General features: G+C 39.9%; 1 protein-coding gene across 1 annotated transcript in view; it reads left to right on the top strand.

Moving 5' to 3' along the window:
- Nucleotides 1-18526, top strand: part of FAM135A (family with sequence similarity 135 member A) — a 93542-nt gene that overhangs the window by 15388 nt on the left and 59628 nt on the right. The window contains exons 3-6 of the mRNA XM_014937007.1: nt 12708-12787; nt 15104-15243; nt 15353-15423; nt 15754-15927. Coding sequence (XP_014792493.1) covers nt 12708-12787; nt 15104-15243; nt 15353-15423; nt 15754-15927 — 465 coding nt within the window. The remainder of the gene's footprint in view (nt 1-12707; nt 12788-15103; nt 15244-15352; nt 15424-15753; nt 15928-18526) is intronic.

Below are 18526 nucleotides of genomic sequence, written 5' to 3'. Positions count from 1 at the left end.
GTATTTAGAGGTGTATCGTATCTGATATGAGGTTATTGCCAGGATTTCAATAGCATTAGTTTGCTTGTGAACCTAAGTCCTATTGAAAGTCGAAGGACTTTAAGCTTCAGAGACTACTGGATATTTAACCTTATATGTTCTTCTGTTCCATGGATTTGTTTTTTCCATGTATAGATACTGATGTGTCTGAGCAGCACTGACATTTTATGCTTCTCTGTGTGTAGTTGTGCAATGTACCATAAAAGAAAATACACCGAGTCAGAGTATGATAATGAATCTTACTACAATTGCACAGTAATTTCATAAGAAATAATGCAATATATGAAAAGTTGTATTTTTTTTTTCTGGATCCAGCGAGCTGTCTACATTAGTTTGGCAGTTTATTAACAGGAAATAAAAGTTTGAAGAGTACACTTTTAGTAGGACTGCTTTTCTTTCTCCTGGCTACATCAGGAGTGAAGAGGTTTTGTCCTTAAATAAAGATATAGCCTCTGCTAATGTTTTGTGTTGTTAGAATATGATCAAATAACAAACACTTAAGGGACAAGGACCATTCATGCTCAGGTGAATTTTAATTCATATAGCCCAGTCATACTTTTACTTTCAAATCATGTATCAGTATGACAGAGCTTTCTGGAACTCGGTGTTGTGAATTGTCTTCTGACATGTAGCTTATCTTCTGAGGTATCATACTGTGATCTTTACTTAATGTAATGCAGCCTTTACAAAGGGAGAAGCAAGCTGTCAAATTCATCTAATAGTTGCAAGATGAGCTCAGTTCTTCAGCTCATGGTTTTACAATAATACAAATAGCAGTAACATAGTAAGATTTGGGAGGCCAGGCTGTAAGCTCAAGGGAATAGTTTGTCGAGGAATAACGTTGCAAATACTTTTCTTTTGGGTTTATTTTTTTAAAGGGCATCAGTTTCTGATTCTAATTCAAGAGTGGATGAGCACACAGAGGTTCTGCTTGCTCTGAGGCACAAATGGGTATGACTGTGAACAGGCTGCGAAGGTCATATATTAAGTTGGTATTGCTTCAGAAGTTAAAAGTTAATATCATCAAATATCCATCTGGACCTTCTAATGCAGGATGTCTGAGAGACCAATGACATGGTCTGGTCCCAAAGAGAGTAATGATTTGAAGTGCTATATGATGGTACTTCAGAGTCTTGTCTTTTGAAATAAAAAGCCTTGTATTTGTTGAGAATAGTGAGTGGAAAATTGAGCACCGCTTCCTTTGAGTTAGCTGAGAAATTAAGGTTTTTGAAGTACACTCTGCCTTAGCTATGTGAGTGGAACTGCAGACCTGGGGAGGCTGTACTGCTTAACTTCAGATATTTGAGTATGGTACCTATGGTAGGAGACTTAGAGCCACACAGAACAGCTTCTCTAGGGATGACCTACAACCTGTAAATTTGGCTTCTGCTCTGAAGCCTAGAGAATCCTCCCAGCCCCCACCTCTGTCTTAATTCCTAGAAGACTAGCCTCCATCTTAAGAAACTAAATCGGATCCTGAAACTACGTGATTTAGGTATGTGTTCTGGCGTGTAAAGATGACGGTACAGATTCTGTTTATTCAGTCATTATTCATAGAGACGTAGCTGACAGTTGGTAATTTCAGTTGTCCTGGAGGTACGTTTTAAGTGTGTTGGGTTTTTTTTCCCTACATTCTTTCCTCCCCCCCCCCGCCCTTGAATCCAGGCATTGAATTTGGAAAAATTACATTTTTTAAAAAGAAAACAATAAAAGCTCAGATGTGTACTTTTACCGTCTTAATGTCTTGCTGGAGCCTGACAGCCCTGTTATAAGTGCAGCTATTTTGTGTAATGGCAAGGTTATATGTAATTGTGATATGGCCTATGTCATTTTTCCTCCTTTGAGGATTGTATTTGGGGTGTCAATGTAACTCTTTCTTTCTTTATGCAATCAAAGAATGATGTAAGACCACGTATCATTTCACGTTGCAAAGTAAAGATTATATATCAGCATGCCTCGCCATAAAGACTGTCAGCAGAAACATGATCTGTGAGTTTAGTTGAGTGAGGGAATAAATGACAGTGCAAGACAGTACTGAGCATAAAGAGATTCTCTCTGGAGAAGGCCCATTTTTATAATCTGTAGAACAATATAGCTATCTTCTCTGGGTGGTGAGAAGGTAGAATGGGAGTAGGTGTTAGTTGAAGAATCAGAATAATGGTTTCTTGAGTATGTACCTTCTCTTTCTAGATCTGAGCTTTACTCAGTTTAGTATTCTGGAATGGCATGTGACAGCACTAGCAGTTTTACCTTGCATTAAATACATGTTTATTCATTAAAATTGCTAATTTTGAGACTCTTTCGTGGGTTAGCCCTCTTTTGTGCAGAAGTGTGTAGCTTCTGCATAGGCTTACAGTTCAGATCTGTCCCTCTGGTATAAACCAGAGAAAAATCTGTTATTCCTAAGTGTTCTGCCCTATTTATGTGTGCTGTGTTAATACACATAATAGTTACAGCAGAAAGGTCATTATGTTAGTTCTTTAAGGTAGTTTGCCATCTGTAGCTATCTGAAGACAGGGAGAGAAAGATGCTCAGTCTGTGTTCCAAAGTCTTGACTGCTTTGTCATTCAACAGAAGTGCCTGGTATGGTGTCTTTTTGTGTCTCCTCTTCTTAACATCCCAATAACATCTCAGAGCAGTGTGATATTTAAAACTATAGTGATTGAATTTAAAAAATTCAACTAGAGCTAGTGTGACTTCCTTGAATGACGTAGCTTTCTATAGGGGAAAATATGAAGGTGACTTTCATTTGGTGTATCTTGCATGAGACAGACCAGTTCACATGGGCTTTTTTGTCATGGTTTTTGGCAACAGTTTTCTTTGTGGTACCTGAATTTCCATCTCTGGTTAAACGTATGAAATATTTGCTATTAATACAGAGATTGCCTTTCATTAAAATAAGCTGCAAAGAGAATTGTAAGGCTTTTATCCCTGTGTGGTGGCTTGCCCCTGGCTGGATGCCAGGTGCCCTCCAAAGCCACTCTGTCACTCCCCTCCTCAGCTGGACAGGGGAGAGAAAATACAACAAAAGGCTCAGGGGTTGAGATAAGGACAGGGAGATCACTCACCAATTACTGTCACAGGCAAAACAGACTCAATTTGAGGAAATTAGTTTAATTTATTCCAATCACATCAGAGTAGGGTAATGAGAAATAAAATCAAATCTTAAAAACACCAACCCTCCCTTCTTCCCAAGCTCAACTTCACTCCCCATTTTCTCTACCTCCTCCCTCCCAGTGGTGCAGGGGGATGGGGAACAGGGATTGTGGTCAGTTCATCACACACTGTCTCTGCTGCTTCTTCCTCCTCAGGGGCAGGACTCCTCCCATCTTCCCCTGCTCCAGCGTGGGGTCCCTCCCATGGGAGACAGTCCTCCACAAACTTCCCAACGTGAGTCCTTCCCACAGGCTGCCATTCTCCAAGAACTTCTCCAGTGCGTGTCCTTTCCATGGGGTGCAGTCCTTCAGGAACAGGGTTCTCCAGCACAGGTTCCCCACAGGGTCACAAGTCCTGCCAGCAAACCTGCACCAGCATGGGCTGCTTTCTCCGTGGGGCCACAGGTCCTGCCAGGAGCCTGCTCCAGTGCGGGCTTCCCGCAGGGTCCTCCAGCTACCACAGCTTTGCCACACAAACCCAACTTGATTACTGACAGATGAGAACAGAATTGCACATCTACAAAAGTAAAAAAAATTGAAAGACCAGTAAATGACAGAAACTGAGTTGTAAGACTTGTCTTCTGGTGTCCCATCTGTTGTATTTGCTAAACCTTGATTTCAAAATTAACCTGTTATGGTGTGTCTGAGCAAAAAATGTTGCCTGTTTGCAAGTGGCGGAACTTTGAAAAAATGTGACTCTGGTTACCAGGAAAACTCTACTTCCCATACTTCTGTGCCCAGAAAACCAAGATATTCAAGCCACTCAGTGGTTAAACAATTTTGATGTGTCATTTGTGAGGCTAGTACACTGAATCAAAAAGTCAAATGCAAAACCAAACAACTTTCAAGCTAGAGTTAGAAGGTTGTCATACAAGGGAATATGGGAAGCCATGTACCCTGAAGATAAGCTTCACAGAGCTGTTATAATTTAAAGATGCCGAGTAATCTAGTATGATTTCTTTCTTGTTCCCTTCAGTAATAACGGGAAATAAAAGAGGAACTAAAATTCTAAACATAGGCATAAACATTGATTAAATAAGAGCTAATCTAGTATTATATATTTATATGGCTCTTAAAAAAACCAATACTTATTTGAGAGTATTCCCTTTTCATGTTTTTAAATAAATATTCATAGCCACTACAGGAATTCTGCCTGAGTGTTCCTGTGGTAAGAACATGGAGAAAAGGCTTTTGCAGTAATAAGGCAAAATCCTGAGCTGCATTTACTTTCCCCTCACTCCTGTTTTACGTACTTAATCCTGTTTCATAACAAGCTGCTGTGACTTATTTGAGGTATTAGTCTCCCAAATAATTCTCATCAAAGTTTTGTTTTAGTAACTGATTTATTTGTATATATCTTTAGATATATATCTGTAATTGTCAGAAGTAATGTGTGCTACACATGTCAGGTACTTTTTAGAAGTAATTCACTTCCAAGAAAACTTGCTTTCAAATAAATAGGAGGCTTTTATTTATTTCTTGTAAGTTTGCCCTTTGTTTATCTTAATAAAAATATGTTAGCCAGCTGGGAAATACCTGGATTTTTCATAGAAGGGATTGATAAAAGATTTTAAATGGTGTCTTTTGGGCATGTTAGTTTTCAGGCTGCTCAAGTATCTGAATTAGAATTTGTTACATGAGATAAACCCAACAATTATAGCAGATTGTAATATCGTATTGGTCCATTGCTTACTACAAAGTGATTGCAAGATAAGAATATTTTGTGTGTTCTATCCATGTGTTAAATAATTTCCTGTCCAGCGAAGACCTGTACGGGGTTTGGTGGCCATTGGGTAGTCTGTGGGCCCCAGGTGGATTTGGTAGGAGTAAATTTTTATAGATGACTGTTCATTGCTCCTAATGGGGAAAAATAAAGAACAAGTCTAACAAGTTCTCTTCTCTTTTTACATTTGTTACTTCAAGAATCAGCATTTCACTACCTGTGCTTTATTCTGTGTCATTTTATATTCTCTTGTTTCTGTTCCCTTACACCTTACTTTATCCCTTCTGATTTTTCTTTTTGCCCCTTATTTGTGTGCCTTTTTGCAGAATGAGGTTACCAAATAATTGTGACTAATTTGTGGTAACATTTAAAATAGAGTATTTGTGTTCCAAGATCATTTGAAATGCTTTAAACATCAGAAGCATCTCAGATCTCAGATTGCCTTGAAAAATGCACGTATGCTGGCATTTATCTGTATAGGCTTGTGACTGGTTGTGTGCTAGATATCTTTACTGCTTTTAAGATGGATTTTTATAACTCCATGGGAGAATTAGTAACGTAGGGTCTCTGCAGTAGCAGGGGGCTTAGCTTGTAGAACAAAGGGACGTTGAACAGAAGTTCTCTCTTGTTGTTGAATTCTTTCAATGTTTTGCTGACTCAGCCTGTTCACCGCAGCAGGCATTTCTTCTGGTGCGGGTTTGCTTCTGTGGGGAGAGGTGTGATGTGTAGAAGATGTGTAGAAGGCACAGCTGTGCCAGGGTCAGTCTGACGCAGCCGTCACAATGGCATCACTGCCTCCAGAGCTGCCTGGTCCCCAGGAGCCTCGCTCCTCTCGCCATTCGTCTCACAGTTCCCTATTTCCACAGCAGTGCTGCATCCCTTTCCCCGTGTGCCAGACGAAGCACGCCTGCCTGAGCCACTGCTCTTTCACCTTGGAAAAAGGGGAAAGAGAGAAGTCTTAGTGGTGGGCTGCGGCGGAGAGTGTTTTCAACAGGACCTTGCCTTCACTAGATCCCAAGAGCTCTCCTGAGGTTTTGCGTATGCAGGGTCCCAGCTGTTCCTCTCTTTGGTGAACTGATAAATTTAGCAGCTGCCCTGCAGGTGACCCAATGTGCATGTGAATTTTGCAGCCCCCAGTGTTCGGTGCTTGCTCTTGTTAATGTGACTGAATGGGTTTAAGTGTGCAGTGAGGGACTGGGGTTCCTGGGAGAGGAGGGGGACTCTGCTGCGTGCGCTTCTGCCTTTCCTCTGCCTGCCGAGACCAACTGCAAAAAAAGTCTCACCTCAGTGATGAATTATATTATGAAGCTTTTTTGGGACGCTCTCGCCATTCGTCTCACAGTTCCCTATTTCCACAGCAGTGCTGCATCCCTTTCCCCGTGTGCCAGACGAAGCACGCCTGCCTGAGCCACTGCTCTTTCACCTTGGAAAAAGGGGAAAGAGAGAAGTCTTAGTGGTGGGCTGCGGCGGAGAGTGTTTTCAACAGGACCTTGCCTTCACTAGATCCCAAGAGCTCTCCTGAGGTTTTGCGTATGCAGGGTCCCAGCTGTTCCTCTCTTTGGTGAACTGATAAATTTAGCAGCTGCCCTGCAGGTGACCCAATGTGCATGTGAATTTTGCAGCCCCCAGTGTTCGGTGCTTGCTCTTGTTAATGTGACTGAATGGGTTTAAGTGTGCAGTGAGGGACTGGGGTTCCTGGGAGAGGAGGGGGACTCTGCTGCGTGCGCTTCTGCTTTTCCTCTGCCTGCCGAGACCAACTGCAAAAAAAGTTTCACCTCAGTGATGAATTATATTGTGAAGCTTTTTCAGGACATGTGTTTCCTTTGGAATGTACTTCAGCTGGCAAAGTGTTTTTTCAAGTAAATGCTCATGCTGCTATCTCTGTAAAAGCACATACGCTTTTTTTATGCATGAGATTTTTTTTTTATAATGGATGTCCTTTAGGACTGCTTTCGCACACATTACTGCCTGTGGTTCCGTGTGAGAGCATTAAAAAGTCAAATAACTATTACTTCCTACATTTCCTTTTTGTTTGTAGCATGATAGGTTTTTCTGACGTGTCAGATTTTGAATTGTGATTGTTTGAAAAGATATGATCCTTCATGCAGGATGGACAGTAGAGGTCTCCTCTGCCTACAGGAGAGCAGTAATTCTAACTAACTTTTTTAGAAGACCTTTTCCTACAAGGTCTGTAGTAAGGACACTAACGTCCACATATCCTTCAACCCTTTAATACCATGGTTATGGATTTACATATTATTGCACTGAGGACCAAATAAGATAAATGGACATCAGCAAGTACATGTATTTATTAACTGAAGAAAGATTGCATAGACCGGGGTTGGCAGAAGTCTCCTGGATATTTATAACTTCTCCATCAGTGACTTTGGCTTTGCTTGTGTATGCTGTCTCAGTAAGCATCTCAAATATTTAGGCTAACTCATTTTGTGAAGGAAATGCAAAGGTACCTCTTGGGGGATGGAAGTGGAACTGTTTCAAGATGAAGCTTTTAAGGAGTGCAACCAGATCAAGGGACATAGTGTTCACCCTCAGCCTCATGCCTGTGGCCAAGATAAGTAAAGGTAAATGCTGGAAGCATTTAGAGGAGGAGAGGTTGGCGTATTTTCAGAGGTAGTGTTGTAGATGTCTTTTTTTTTTCCTCAAGTCTATGATACTGCAGATTTAATAGGAACTGGAAGATGCTGCCTTTCAGAGAAGCAAGCAAATCAGCTGTTGAGAAGTATCTCTGCTGTGTACACGCAGGAATGTCTTCCCGAGTTCAAACTTGGGAGATCCAGGAGCTGGAATATGCTCTATTCACAGATGTCTTTCCAACGTGTTTTGTCTATCAGCCTCCAACTGTATGCACGTCTTGCTGTGTTGGCTCTCAGTCATCATGTTGTAAATTGCTGACCCCTGTTTTATAGGTTTCCTTTAACCTCTGGGGTTGTAGGCTGATTCAGATGGCAGAGGCAGTAGCACGTCATACAGTCCAGCCTTACGCTGAAAGCAGGGTCAGCACTTGATCCAAACCATGGTGCTTGGAGCTCTGTCTCCTCAGGTCTTTAAAGCCTCCATGGGTGGAGATTCCACAGCTTATCCGGACAACCTGTTCCAGCCCTTAAGTATCCTTAACATGAATTGAAATCCTTAGAATCATAGAATCGTCTGGGTTGGAAGGGACCTTAAAGATCATCTAGTCCAACCTTACAACCTTAAGTCTCAGTTTGTTCAGTCTCCCTTTGGAGACTGTCCTTCAAATCACTCTTACCAGCAAGATGAATGTCAACCAGTTGTAATCTGCTCATTGTCTTGACAAAATGGTGATGAAGACTCACTCAAAATCTTTTCTTTGTGTGGTGTCAGGCCTTCATCCAACTCTGTCTGCTGCTCATCACAAATCTGTTACCTGCACTGCCCCTGTTGCAGTGACTCACAGTAGCTGCCTGTTGGAGCCTAGGCCTTTAAAATGCCAAACCGTAGTTGTATCATAAAAGATGATGCAAATGCATTTTGCTGAATTATCAGGTGGTGGTTCTAAACATCGGGGCATAATCTATCAGGGTAATCTAGTAACTATTGCATATCAGGTTCTTGCTTCTGGTCTGTTTTTTAGTGTGTTTTGATCATCCTATTGTAAATCACAGTTCTTGGTGATACTTCAGTTGTTTTATTCTCTATTCAGTGAAATACTCAGCTATCCTGCTTCAGCTAATGGATCAAAAGATAGCAAAAGTCCTTATAGTCATGGATGATGCTGTTTTCATGGGTGATTAATGTGTATTCTTACAGTAGACCACCTTTCTGAATACCATTGATTCTTCAAAACAGGGACAGTAGCTTTAAAGTATCTTCATCAAAACATTTCTGACTTCTTTATTACCTGAAAATTACAACCTTTAATAATCTGAAAATGATGTTTTCCTCACTTAATGCAGTCAAAGGAGAAATTAAGGGACAGGTTGGAACACAGATTTTTTTTTCAAATTACTCTTCAAAAATCTTCACCAAAAATTACTATTATTCTAGGCTTTAGGAATCTCAGCACTTTTCTGGAATCTTAAAGTGAATTGCAAAGCTTCATCTATTCTCTTTTTTTAATATTTCTGCTCTGGAAAACAGTTTTACATAAATCTTGAAATTAGCATAGAGCCCATCATTATTATCAATACAGCATTTTTCCAGGCTGTCGTCAGAGTGAGAAGTTGAGAAGGAGCCAAAGTGGTGCAGGGTCAGTTCAAGTCTCATCTGCCGTGTTCCTGAGCCTGCTGAGAAGATGTGCTGTGCTGGGGCTGGGCGTGCCAATCTCACTGACTTTGCTTCAGCACAGGTCATGCCACTGAAAGGGTTGGTCCACGTTCTCCATTCCCCAGGGCTTCAGGAAGGCATTTTAGTACAGACACACCCATGGACCCAAACTGTTACACCCTCTGAAAAGTGGTAGTACTCAGCCTGCAACTGCCTGGTGAAGTCTGCACGTGCCACCTCTTGGAAGGTGGGGTTTGAAAGCATTGGGAGACCCAAGCTACTTCCACCTGTTTGGGCACATTTGCTGGCATGGTCTGTAGCATTGTTACTGTCTGGGATTTTCGACCACCCAGGGTACCTTCATTCTGCCATTACATGAGATAACGGAGACTTGATTATATTCAGATCTTATTTAAGGAGTATTTTAGGGGTATTTGGGATAATTGAATGCGATAGGTGAGTAGCAAGTTCTTGATAGTAAATTGCTCTGCGGAGTCCCAGGCAGATACAGCAGAACAGATGGGGTTCATGGGTCAGGGGCTGTGTGTGTGAGAGCTAAGCAGTGTTTATGGTACAGCTGGGAAATAGTTGGAAGTGAATGGGTTTTGGTTTGTTTGTGTGGCTTTTTTAAGTAGAAAAAGAAGCATTCCAGCACAAATTTATTAATGAGTTGAAGCAGATGGAAGATGAGGTTAGGAGTGACGAGGCTCGATGCTTTTTTTTTTTCTTTCTTTTAAAATTTGCTGTCAAATGAGTAATGTCTATCTTAGAAAGCATTTCCTTATTTTATATATTAAAAATGTAATTCCTTTGTGAATAAAGTACCCTGTTTCAGTATCGTAGCTCTTCATTTGCAGATATATCCTTAATATATGCAGCGTTTAAAGATGAATGGTAGTCAATAATTTGGGTAAATCCGGTATAGCACTTTGTTTTTCTTACTTAAATATCTTGATACAGTTAAATTATTGTTCCAAACATCTAGGCACAAGATTTTGAATTAATGTTTACATATTTGCCCTGAGCTGAACTCCCACAGGATTTTATTACTCAGATTAACAGGTGAACATTTTATGTTATAAACAGCTTAAAGTATAAGCCTGCTTAAAATCAAAGACACCTGTCTCAAACAATACACCTTCATCTCCCCATTAATCCAAATTAAAATATATCGAGCAGGTAAAGGGCTTACTGAGTAAAGGGTAAATAATCTGCTTTTGATTAATTGCTAGCTAGTAATAATAGGAAAAAGAAAGATGTCCTAACAGCCTTTTGGTTTCACAAATTATGTTCTAAGCACGAACAAATCTATTGATTGCATTCTTTGGCACCCAGCTTGCAACAGTCACTTAACAGCATCTTTAGAGCAAACGAGTCTTACTGCATTAAGTAATAGAAGTATCACATTGCACATTTTTTCATTTCGATGCACAGTTTTTATTTTGCCTTTCATTTTATCTTGTTACGGTCCTACTTCAATGAAAAGCCTTAGTTAAATTTATGCTCTGTAGACCTGTTGTGTGGTTCTAAACTTGGACAGAGAATGATGCATATTTTGGATATTTTGAAGTCCAGTAGAGCGACCCAGTTTGGTAGAAGGTTAGGGTGAGATGAAGTAAAATATCTAGCATGTCTCTGAACTACTGAAATATAACATTTAATATAAACCATACCAATGATACTGCATTCTTTTCTTAATAGCTGAAGTAACAAGCAGGATGCCGTGTGATGACAAGTTAGTCATTTGGATTGTGGAAGCTGCAGCTTGAAGTGTTAGAGTGTCAGGCTCTTGAGAAATGTTTGCAGTGGATCCAGAAATGACACCATGAAACTGAGGCTGTTGGAAAGTATCTCCTTGCTGAGGCTTTTATACATTATAATGTGTCATGTATCCTCAGTATAGGTGGAATGAGTAACTAATTCAATGATGGAAGTCACATCTGACCCAGAGAAGAGGTGTACATCTGTGTACTAAATTGCATCCTCCAGGGTTAATGTTGAGAGCACTCTTTTAATCTTCTCAGTTCCTTACACTCTTGGAGATGACAGTGAAAGCTTAATGTTAATTTTATGTTTTTTTAATTCAATACAAAATGAATTCATTTACTGTTTATTAATCAGTTAAGAGGTATATGTGGACTCATATTTGACCTGTGGGTTTCTAAAAAAAAATATATAATTATTAGCTTTCAATAGGTAAGGATCATTTTGCTGTCATCTTTTATCTCTAGCAATATCACTAATTCAATAAGCACCTGCTATTATAAAGTATTATTTGACATGCAGTTTTGACCACACTAAAATGGACCTTTTAATTTTGTGGAAAGATTAAATTAAGAACTTCTTATTGGTTGAATCAGTTGCTAGCAAAGTCCTGGATGGTCAGCTGGTCAGCTTTAGTTGAAGTGTCAGAAGCCAAAATCAGAACAACACAATAGAGTAGTTTGGATTTGGATAGTGGGGATGATGAAAATGAGCCATAATACTGAGTGGGCATACACCATGAGTGGAATAAAAAGGGTAAATTGCATACTCACAAGGGCTCCTGCCTAAAAAGATGTCTTCCTACTCTCTACTTGTGAATGTTCTTGCTCCCTCCATTCGTTGGTGTTAGAGTTTGTGGGGCAGTAGGTCACATCAGCTCACTGAGGAGCTGAAGCTGACCCCTTTAGACAAAAATAAATGATCTGAAATGGGATGAGATGGAGAGAATGTGTCATCCAAGTGTATGTAGGAGTGCTTGTGTCATGTAAAGACTTCCATAAAATCAGTATGGGTGACAATTAGGGATTTCATAGATGAAAATCGAAGTCGGAAACAGTGTGGAACTGAATAGGATTAAAAACCGTTTAAAGGTATGGGCAGAGACCCAGAAAACAAAGACATTTGTGTTGTGTTTATTTTTTTAATTTGGACTTCAGGCCTGCAGTTCCTGCCTTTGATAGTATAAAGGCAATAACACTGTGTTTTAGCTCTGCAAGTACTGTCATATTTTGCCTAGTGTAACCATTTATCTGCCGTTTTTAATATCTGGTGCAAGCAGTACAGAGACTGCCTGGTGAGCAGTGTGTTTGCTGGGGGTGGGAGCATGTTGCAGTTTCACAAATAGCTCCTTCAGTGTCAGAACTGACTATAGTGGTTCTGTAGATGTGCTGCATGGTAGATCCTTCTGAGATGGTTGTAGTGTAGCTGACAATCCTGATTTTTCATTCATATCACTTCTCCAGCGTAGTTTACCATATAGCTTTGCAAATATTTGCCCCGACACTGTGAGGCGTGGAAAGACTAGCTCTGTGTTCCTTCTTTGATAATCAAAGAGTCTTCCTTCTTTGATTAATGTGTTTGGCTGCCGCTCTGGTCAATGATTAAGGAAAAAAACCCAACATGATGAAGACTCAAAATAAGATTTAAGCTTTGTAGACTTCCTTGCCCTGTTCCTCCTTCCCACTCTCTGTTCCTGCGTTTGTCATTGTATGTATCTGTGTATGGTAGATGAGATGTACTATACCACATGTGTTGCAAATCACTGTCTTTTGCTTTAGCTTTTACCAGATTCGTGCATCTATGAAAATTCCTCCAAGAATTCCACACAAATTAGAAGCTAGCTTGTTACATGCAACGGGTAAGTGCAAAAACTTCTAGTAAATGAAGCCTTGATAATTAATGGTGCGTGCTTTTTTTTTTTTCCCTATGTTGTTATAACTAATATAAAAGTGTTTTTAATTTTGTTATTAACATTATAAAGATACAAGATGTTTCATGGTGACCTGCTGAAAAACTGGTTTGTCCTTCGCAATGAGACTTAAAAGTTGATTACAGAATTTGAGTCACTGTTTTTCCTCTGTTAATCCACTTTGCTGGTAGCAAAACATGGAGATTCCTTTATAGTAGTGTCGTCTTTTTTTTAACACTGATCTGCTTTGTCTTCTCCATGATTCAGACTAAGATGACCAAGGGTAGACCTCATTTAAGCAGATACCTCAAAGCGGTGAAGAACTTCAGATACAGACTCTTACACAGATTGCTAAGCCCATTTTTTTCTGAAAAGAAGACTTTGAAAGGATCCAGTCTCGCTGTTTTCAAACTTGCTCTCTTGCTGTATGGTGGCAAAGTTGATAAATGATTTAACCTCCTGAACAGAATTACCCACTCCCTCAGCTTTTTTCATTTTTTTTTAAACCTGGTACTCACTTTTGGCTTCCTTGTTCAGGCAAACTGAACCTGGAGAAACCTGTTAGTGCTCTCCTAGTTCTGTGAAGCCCACACCTCAGCATGCTGTTAAATGTGAAAAGCAAAAAAATTAATTAAGTTTTCAAAGCTGAGGTGGCCTTTATGTGGGTAGAAGCCTAATCATGGTCTTGGACAGTCAGTGCATAGTTGACTTAAAAAACAGTAGTTCTGCATTGTTGGCTTCACATTTGTGAGACCTTGCTCCCCACGTGGATGTGGCTCAGGCTGTTCCTGGCATCAGCTTTTCCTCTGTGAGCCCTCTCTCCCACACTGAGCGCCGTTTCAGGTTACAGTGCAGTCTGCAGGGCTGAGGATGCTGGATGCTGCATAGGAAGTGGGACCTCAGCCATGTGTCTCCATTACTTCTTTTGTGTCAGGCTGGAGTGGGAGATGCCTTTTGATGATGCTGTGCTGTTATATCAGATATCATGTGTCGTGTGAAACCATACCCACTCTGACCTTACCCCTAACAGATAACACAGATGGATATAAGCTGAAAGCGCCATTATATATAGGGGAATTACTCTTTAATGATTCAGCCTTTGTTAGCATTTTGTCCAGGACACCTAAATGGATGATATGTATGAAAGCACTTCAGTAAAACCTGGTATCGGATTGTTTTTATTTTCTGAAGGGAAATTGAACTATGAGGTTAAGAATATGATAGAGTGGGAATGTGTGCCAGATGCAGTGCTGTTCTGTCAGAGGCCTCTAGACCCCAAATGTGTAAAGCACAAACTTTGCAGATTTCTTTTTCTTTTATAGATTCCTTCGAAGTAATTTATTAAGAAGAATCAAAAGAATTTGAAAAAATGTTTTGCACCTCTCTTTACACAATTTCTGAGACGTGTTCTTGAAGAGGTTAATGTTATTGACCCTGCTTGTAGAGGAGCAATAAGAAAGTGTCGGTGTTTCTGTTGCTTCTGTTCTTCCAAGTTCCATCTTCTTTTATGTGTTGTTTCATGGGATAGTGCCCATCATGATATTTCCTATGTGATAACCCCTTGCTGTTATGCTAAATACTTCCTCAATAACTGTTTTAAACCATTCCCATTCTCATTTCTTCTACAAGTCTTTTAACTTTTTTTGGCGAAGGATTCCCCAACCATTTATCACACTTTTCTGCACTCTCTTTGCTGAGCAGCAGTCAGGTTCAGTCTCTTTGAAAGCAGCAGTGCCATATTGAATGACAAATGTAAGAGGTTCAGGTGATACACTTGGAACTACTCTGACCACAGTAGTTTGCAAAGATCTGGAAGGAGAGAACAAAGCAGCTCTGATCTTCATTAATTCAGTGGAGTGGTATATGTCATTTAACCTCTTTGCCTCATCTGTAGGTAATCAAGAGTTCTCAGTATGTTTAAACCTTGCAAATCAATATGAGTGCTGGATGAAACAAGACAGATTTCAGGATTTTTTTAGAGTTTTTGATGCCTAGAATGTCTTACTCCAATTTGGAGCAAAGCAAAAATTCTTTGGTACAGAACCTACATTAAAAGCAAGTTATATTAAAAACACTGATACAGTGTTTCTTTGAAACAAAATACACTTCTTCAAACTCCAGCAGTTGCTGACTGAGATGGAAACTGGTGATGTTGATGTTAAGTTTTAATAGTGCTTATGGAACTGATAAGAATGATAGTTCCGCTTATTAGGTCCTCTGGGGTTTCCAGATTCTAGGCCAATTAATACGTGTTTCTCTTTTCAGGTGCAGATCTTGCCTTTCCTGCTTCAGTCCATGACAATATAGTTTGCAGTAAAACATTTCAGATTCTTTACAAAAATGAGGAAGTTTCTGTGAATGATGTGATGATTTTCAAAATAAAAATGCTGTTAGATGAGAGGAAGGTAATGCTGCTGTTCTGTATTCATATAATTAAGTGTTCATTATGTACAATTTGGATTAGTAGAAATAAGAGCCCTGAAAAGATTTCATGCTCCTACAATTTCTTTTTAGATTGAGGAATCTCTTAATGAAATGAATTTTCTGCTAACATTAGATCTACACTTCACGGATACAGACTGTTCGTAAGTTTAAATATAGAAGATTTCATTAAAGCAACAATATATTTTAACTTCTTAAACTGATTAAATCTGTATTGTATACAGACAAAGTGTGTTCATGTTAGACATATATGAGGGTTAAAAAGAAATCCAATGCAGAAGTCTGTTAAGATTTCGTAACTTAGTTTGTCTCATTCTGATAATTTTTTTCGTATTTTTTTTTCCTGTGGGGGGTGTCATTGCATTCCAAAGTATAGACCTATGCTAAATTGCTATCTGTGTCAGTTATTAGTAACTTTCACTTTAAATACAATCATTTTAACTGTTTACTGTTTTGTTTTAATTTCTTTTTAGACCAGATGACCTGAGCACACTACAGCCAATTAGTAGCCGAACTTTAAAGTTGCACTTTAACTTACACCGGGGCCTTCATCATTACGTCAATGTTATGTTTGATTACTTCCACCTTTCTGTCATATCAGTTATAGTCCATGCTTCTTTGGTTGCTCTGCATCAGCCATTGATAAGGTAATCTCTTGTTACTAAATGCAAATAAATGTTATAAAAATAGAATACTTAGGAAGGAGTTAAATTTATGGCCAGCATAGTTTTCTTTATGATGATTTTGGAACTCAGGGCCCAGATGGCTGAGAAACTTCTTGTTTTCAAACTTAGCTGGAACAAATTTTGAGTTTGTTTTTTGTTAGAAATAAGAGTATGTAGTATAGAAGGGAGATAATACCTAAAACCACAAAAGAGGAGGAATGTTTAAATATCTGTCTAAATATAAATATATATAAATATAAATATATATATATAAATAGATGTATAAATATTTATACATGTATATATATACATTTTCTTAATTGGGAAGATCTGCTGCTCACTAGTTAGTGACTGAAATTGATGCTATTAGTACAAAGAGGGTGTCTTCTGTTAGCTTCACAATTTCAGTTACTGCTTTAACTGCAGTGATGCCTGCAAGTGATGTGTTCACCATTTTCTAAAGTAAATGGAACTGGAGAATTCTATTTTCTATTTAAAAAAGCTTTTGCCTAGTTTTTACTGAAGCCTTTTTATTTTGTTGACTTGTGTCACCGTTTGCAGCCTCTGTTTATATTGCTTCTCTGTCTCAAAAGTAAGTGTGAAAAAGGGCCATACAGAAAGTCACACATATGAAGTGTTCTTTACTCAGCTTTTTCTTTAGCTTATCTATCTTTCACTTCTTTCATGGTCTTCAAATAACTCCATGCTACTTCACCCAGGTTTCTTCATATTCAAATTCAGACTGTGCCCTAAATGTCCGAATCTTTAGCATAAGGTATTCCCGCTGCTTGTCCTTGTCTTCACATCAAGGAAAGCTATGTCTCTGTGTATGTTAGACAGCTGTTCTGTGCAGTAGGACTGTGCTGGTTTGGAGGATTCAACTGGCTTTTTATCCCCTCCAAGTGATGTGTTTAAGTGTGTGTCGTGCGTATCTGAAAGGATGACGCAGCTTTATTTGGGAGAGGAAAAAATAGTGAGGAGGCGGGAATTATCTTAAACCAGTGAGGACCTCATCTGAAAAATAAAGCACTTAAAGTAGCAGCATGTATGTAAAGGGTAAGTTGTCACACCATACCACAAGTGCAAGTCAAGTGTTTTTCCTGTATTCATCCTGTAGCTGTAGCATCAAACTTCACTTAATTGTGAGAAAATGAAAAACAGATTTTGTTACTAGTTTTGTCAGAAATGTATTTGTCCCTACTGACTTCTTAAAAGGTTCCAGAAAATCTGATGGTTTTAATACAAATTTTCCTCTGTTTGTGGGTTTTCAAGTAGTGATACTATAATGCTATTTAATTTTAAGTCTCAGCTTGATATAGCTTGTGTAATGATGAAACAAAACAGCAACTTCCATGCTGCTTCAGTTATCTTCAGAGTAGAATGTTAGTGGTGTCCATAAAATTATTTTAAGGATCCCAGTTGTCCTTTAAATCACATTGGGGAGAGGAAGAAACCTTCAAATTGACAATGTTTTACTTCAGCTGGGCTATCCCTTATTGTAATATTTAGCAAACATTTTATAACTGCCGTATCCATATCACTTACTTTTGTGGAGCACCTCTTTCTGAAACACTTAAACACTGCAGACTTCACTCCCCTTTGTCCTTTGGGCTTTCCTGGGTGACAGTTTGCTTCTCTCTTTGGGTCACACTCACATGATCGTCACCCCTTCTTTCCTGGGGGTCACTTTCTGAGTCATTTCTTTTCAGAATAGCATTCAGGTTCTCCTTCTCTTGGGAACAACCAGTATTAACAATTTACTTGAAGGAGAGGAGATAATTCCACATGGTAACAGCCCTGGAGTCATAGAATCATAGAATGGTTTGGGTTGGAAGGGACCTCAAAGATCACCAACTTCCAACCCCCCTGCCCTGGGCAGGGACACCTCCCACCAGACCAGGTTGCTCAAAGCCCCATCCAGCCTGGCCTTGAACCCCTCCAGGGATGGGGCATCCACAACTTCCCTGGGCAACCTGTCTCAATGCCTCACCACCCTCACAGCAAAGAATTTCTTCCTGAGATCTAATCTCTGTCTCCCCTCTCTCAGTTTAAAACCATTACCGCTCGTCCTATCACTACACTCCCTGACAAAGAGTCCCTCCCCATCTCTCCTGTAGCCTCTTCAGGTACTGAAAGGCCACTCTAAGGTCTCTCAAGAGCCTTCTCTTCTCCAGGCTGAACAACCCCAGCTCTCTCAGCCTATCTTCATAGGAGAGGTGCTCCAGCCCTCTGACCATCTTTGTGGCCCTCCCCTGGACTCGTTCCAACAGGTCCATGTCCTTCCTGTGCTGAGGACTCCAGAGGTGGATGCAGTACTGCAGGTGGGGTCTCACGAGCGCAGAGTAAAGGGGGAGAATCACATCCCTCACTCTGCTGGCCACACTTCTTTTAATGCAGCCCAGGATGCAGTTGTCTTTCTGGGCTGCCAGTGCACACTGCTGGCTCATGTTGAGCTTCTCATCCACCAGTGCCCCCACGTCCTTCTCCTCAGGGCTGCTCTCAATCCATTCTCCACCCAACCTGTGTTTGTGCCTGGGATTGCCACGTCCCAGGTGCAGGACCCTGCACTTGGCTTGGTTGA

The sequence above is a fragment of the Calidris pugnax genome, unplaced genomic scaffold (genome assembly GCF_001431845.1).
Source record: "Calidris pugnax isolate Ruff unplaced genomic scaffold, ASM143184v1 scaffold12, whole genome shotgun sequence".
In the NCBI taxonomy this organism is placed as follows: domain Eukaryota; kingdom Metazoa; phylum Chordata; class Aves; order Charadriiformes; family Scolopacidae; genus Calidris; species Calidris pugnax.
Note: the sequence above shows the minus strand (reverse complement) of the source record. Positions and strands in the feature narration are given on the sequence as shown.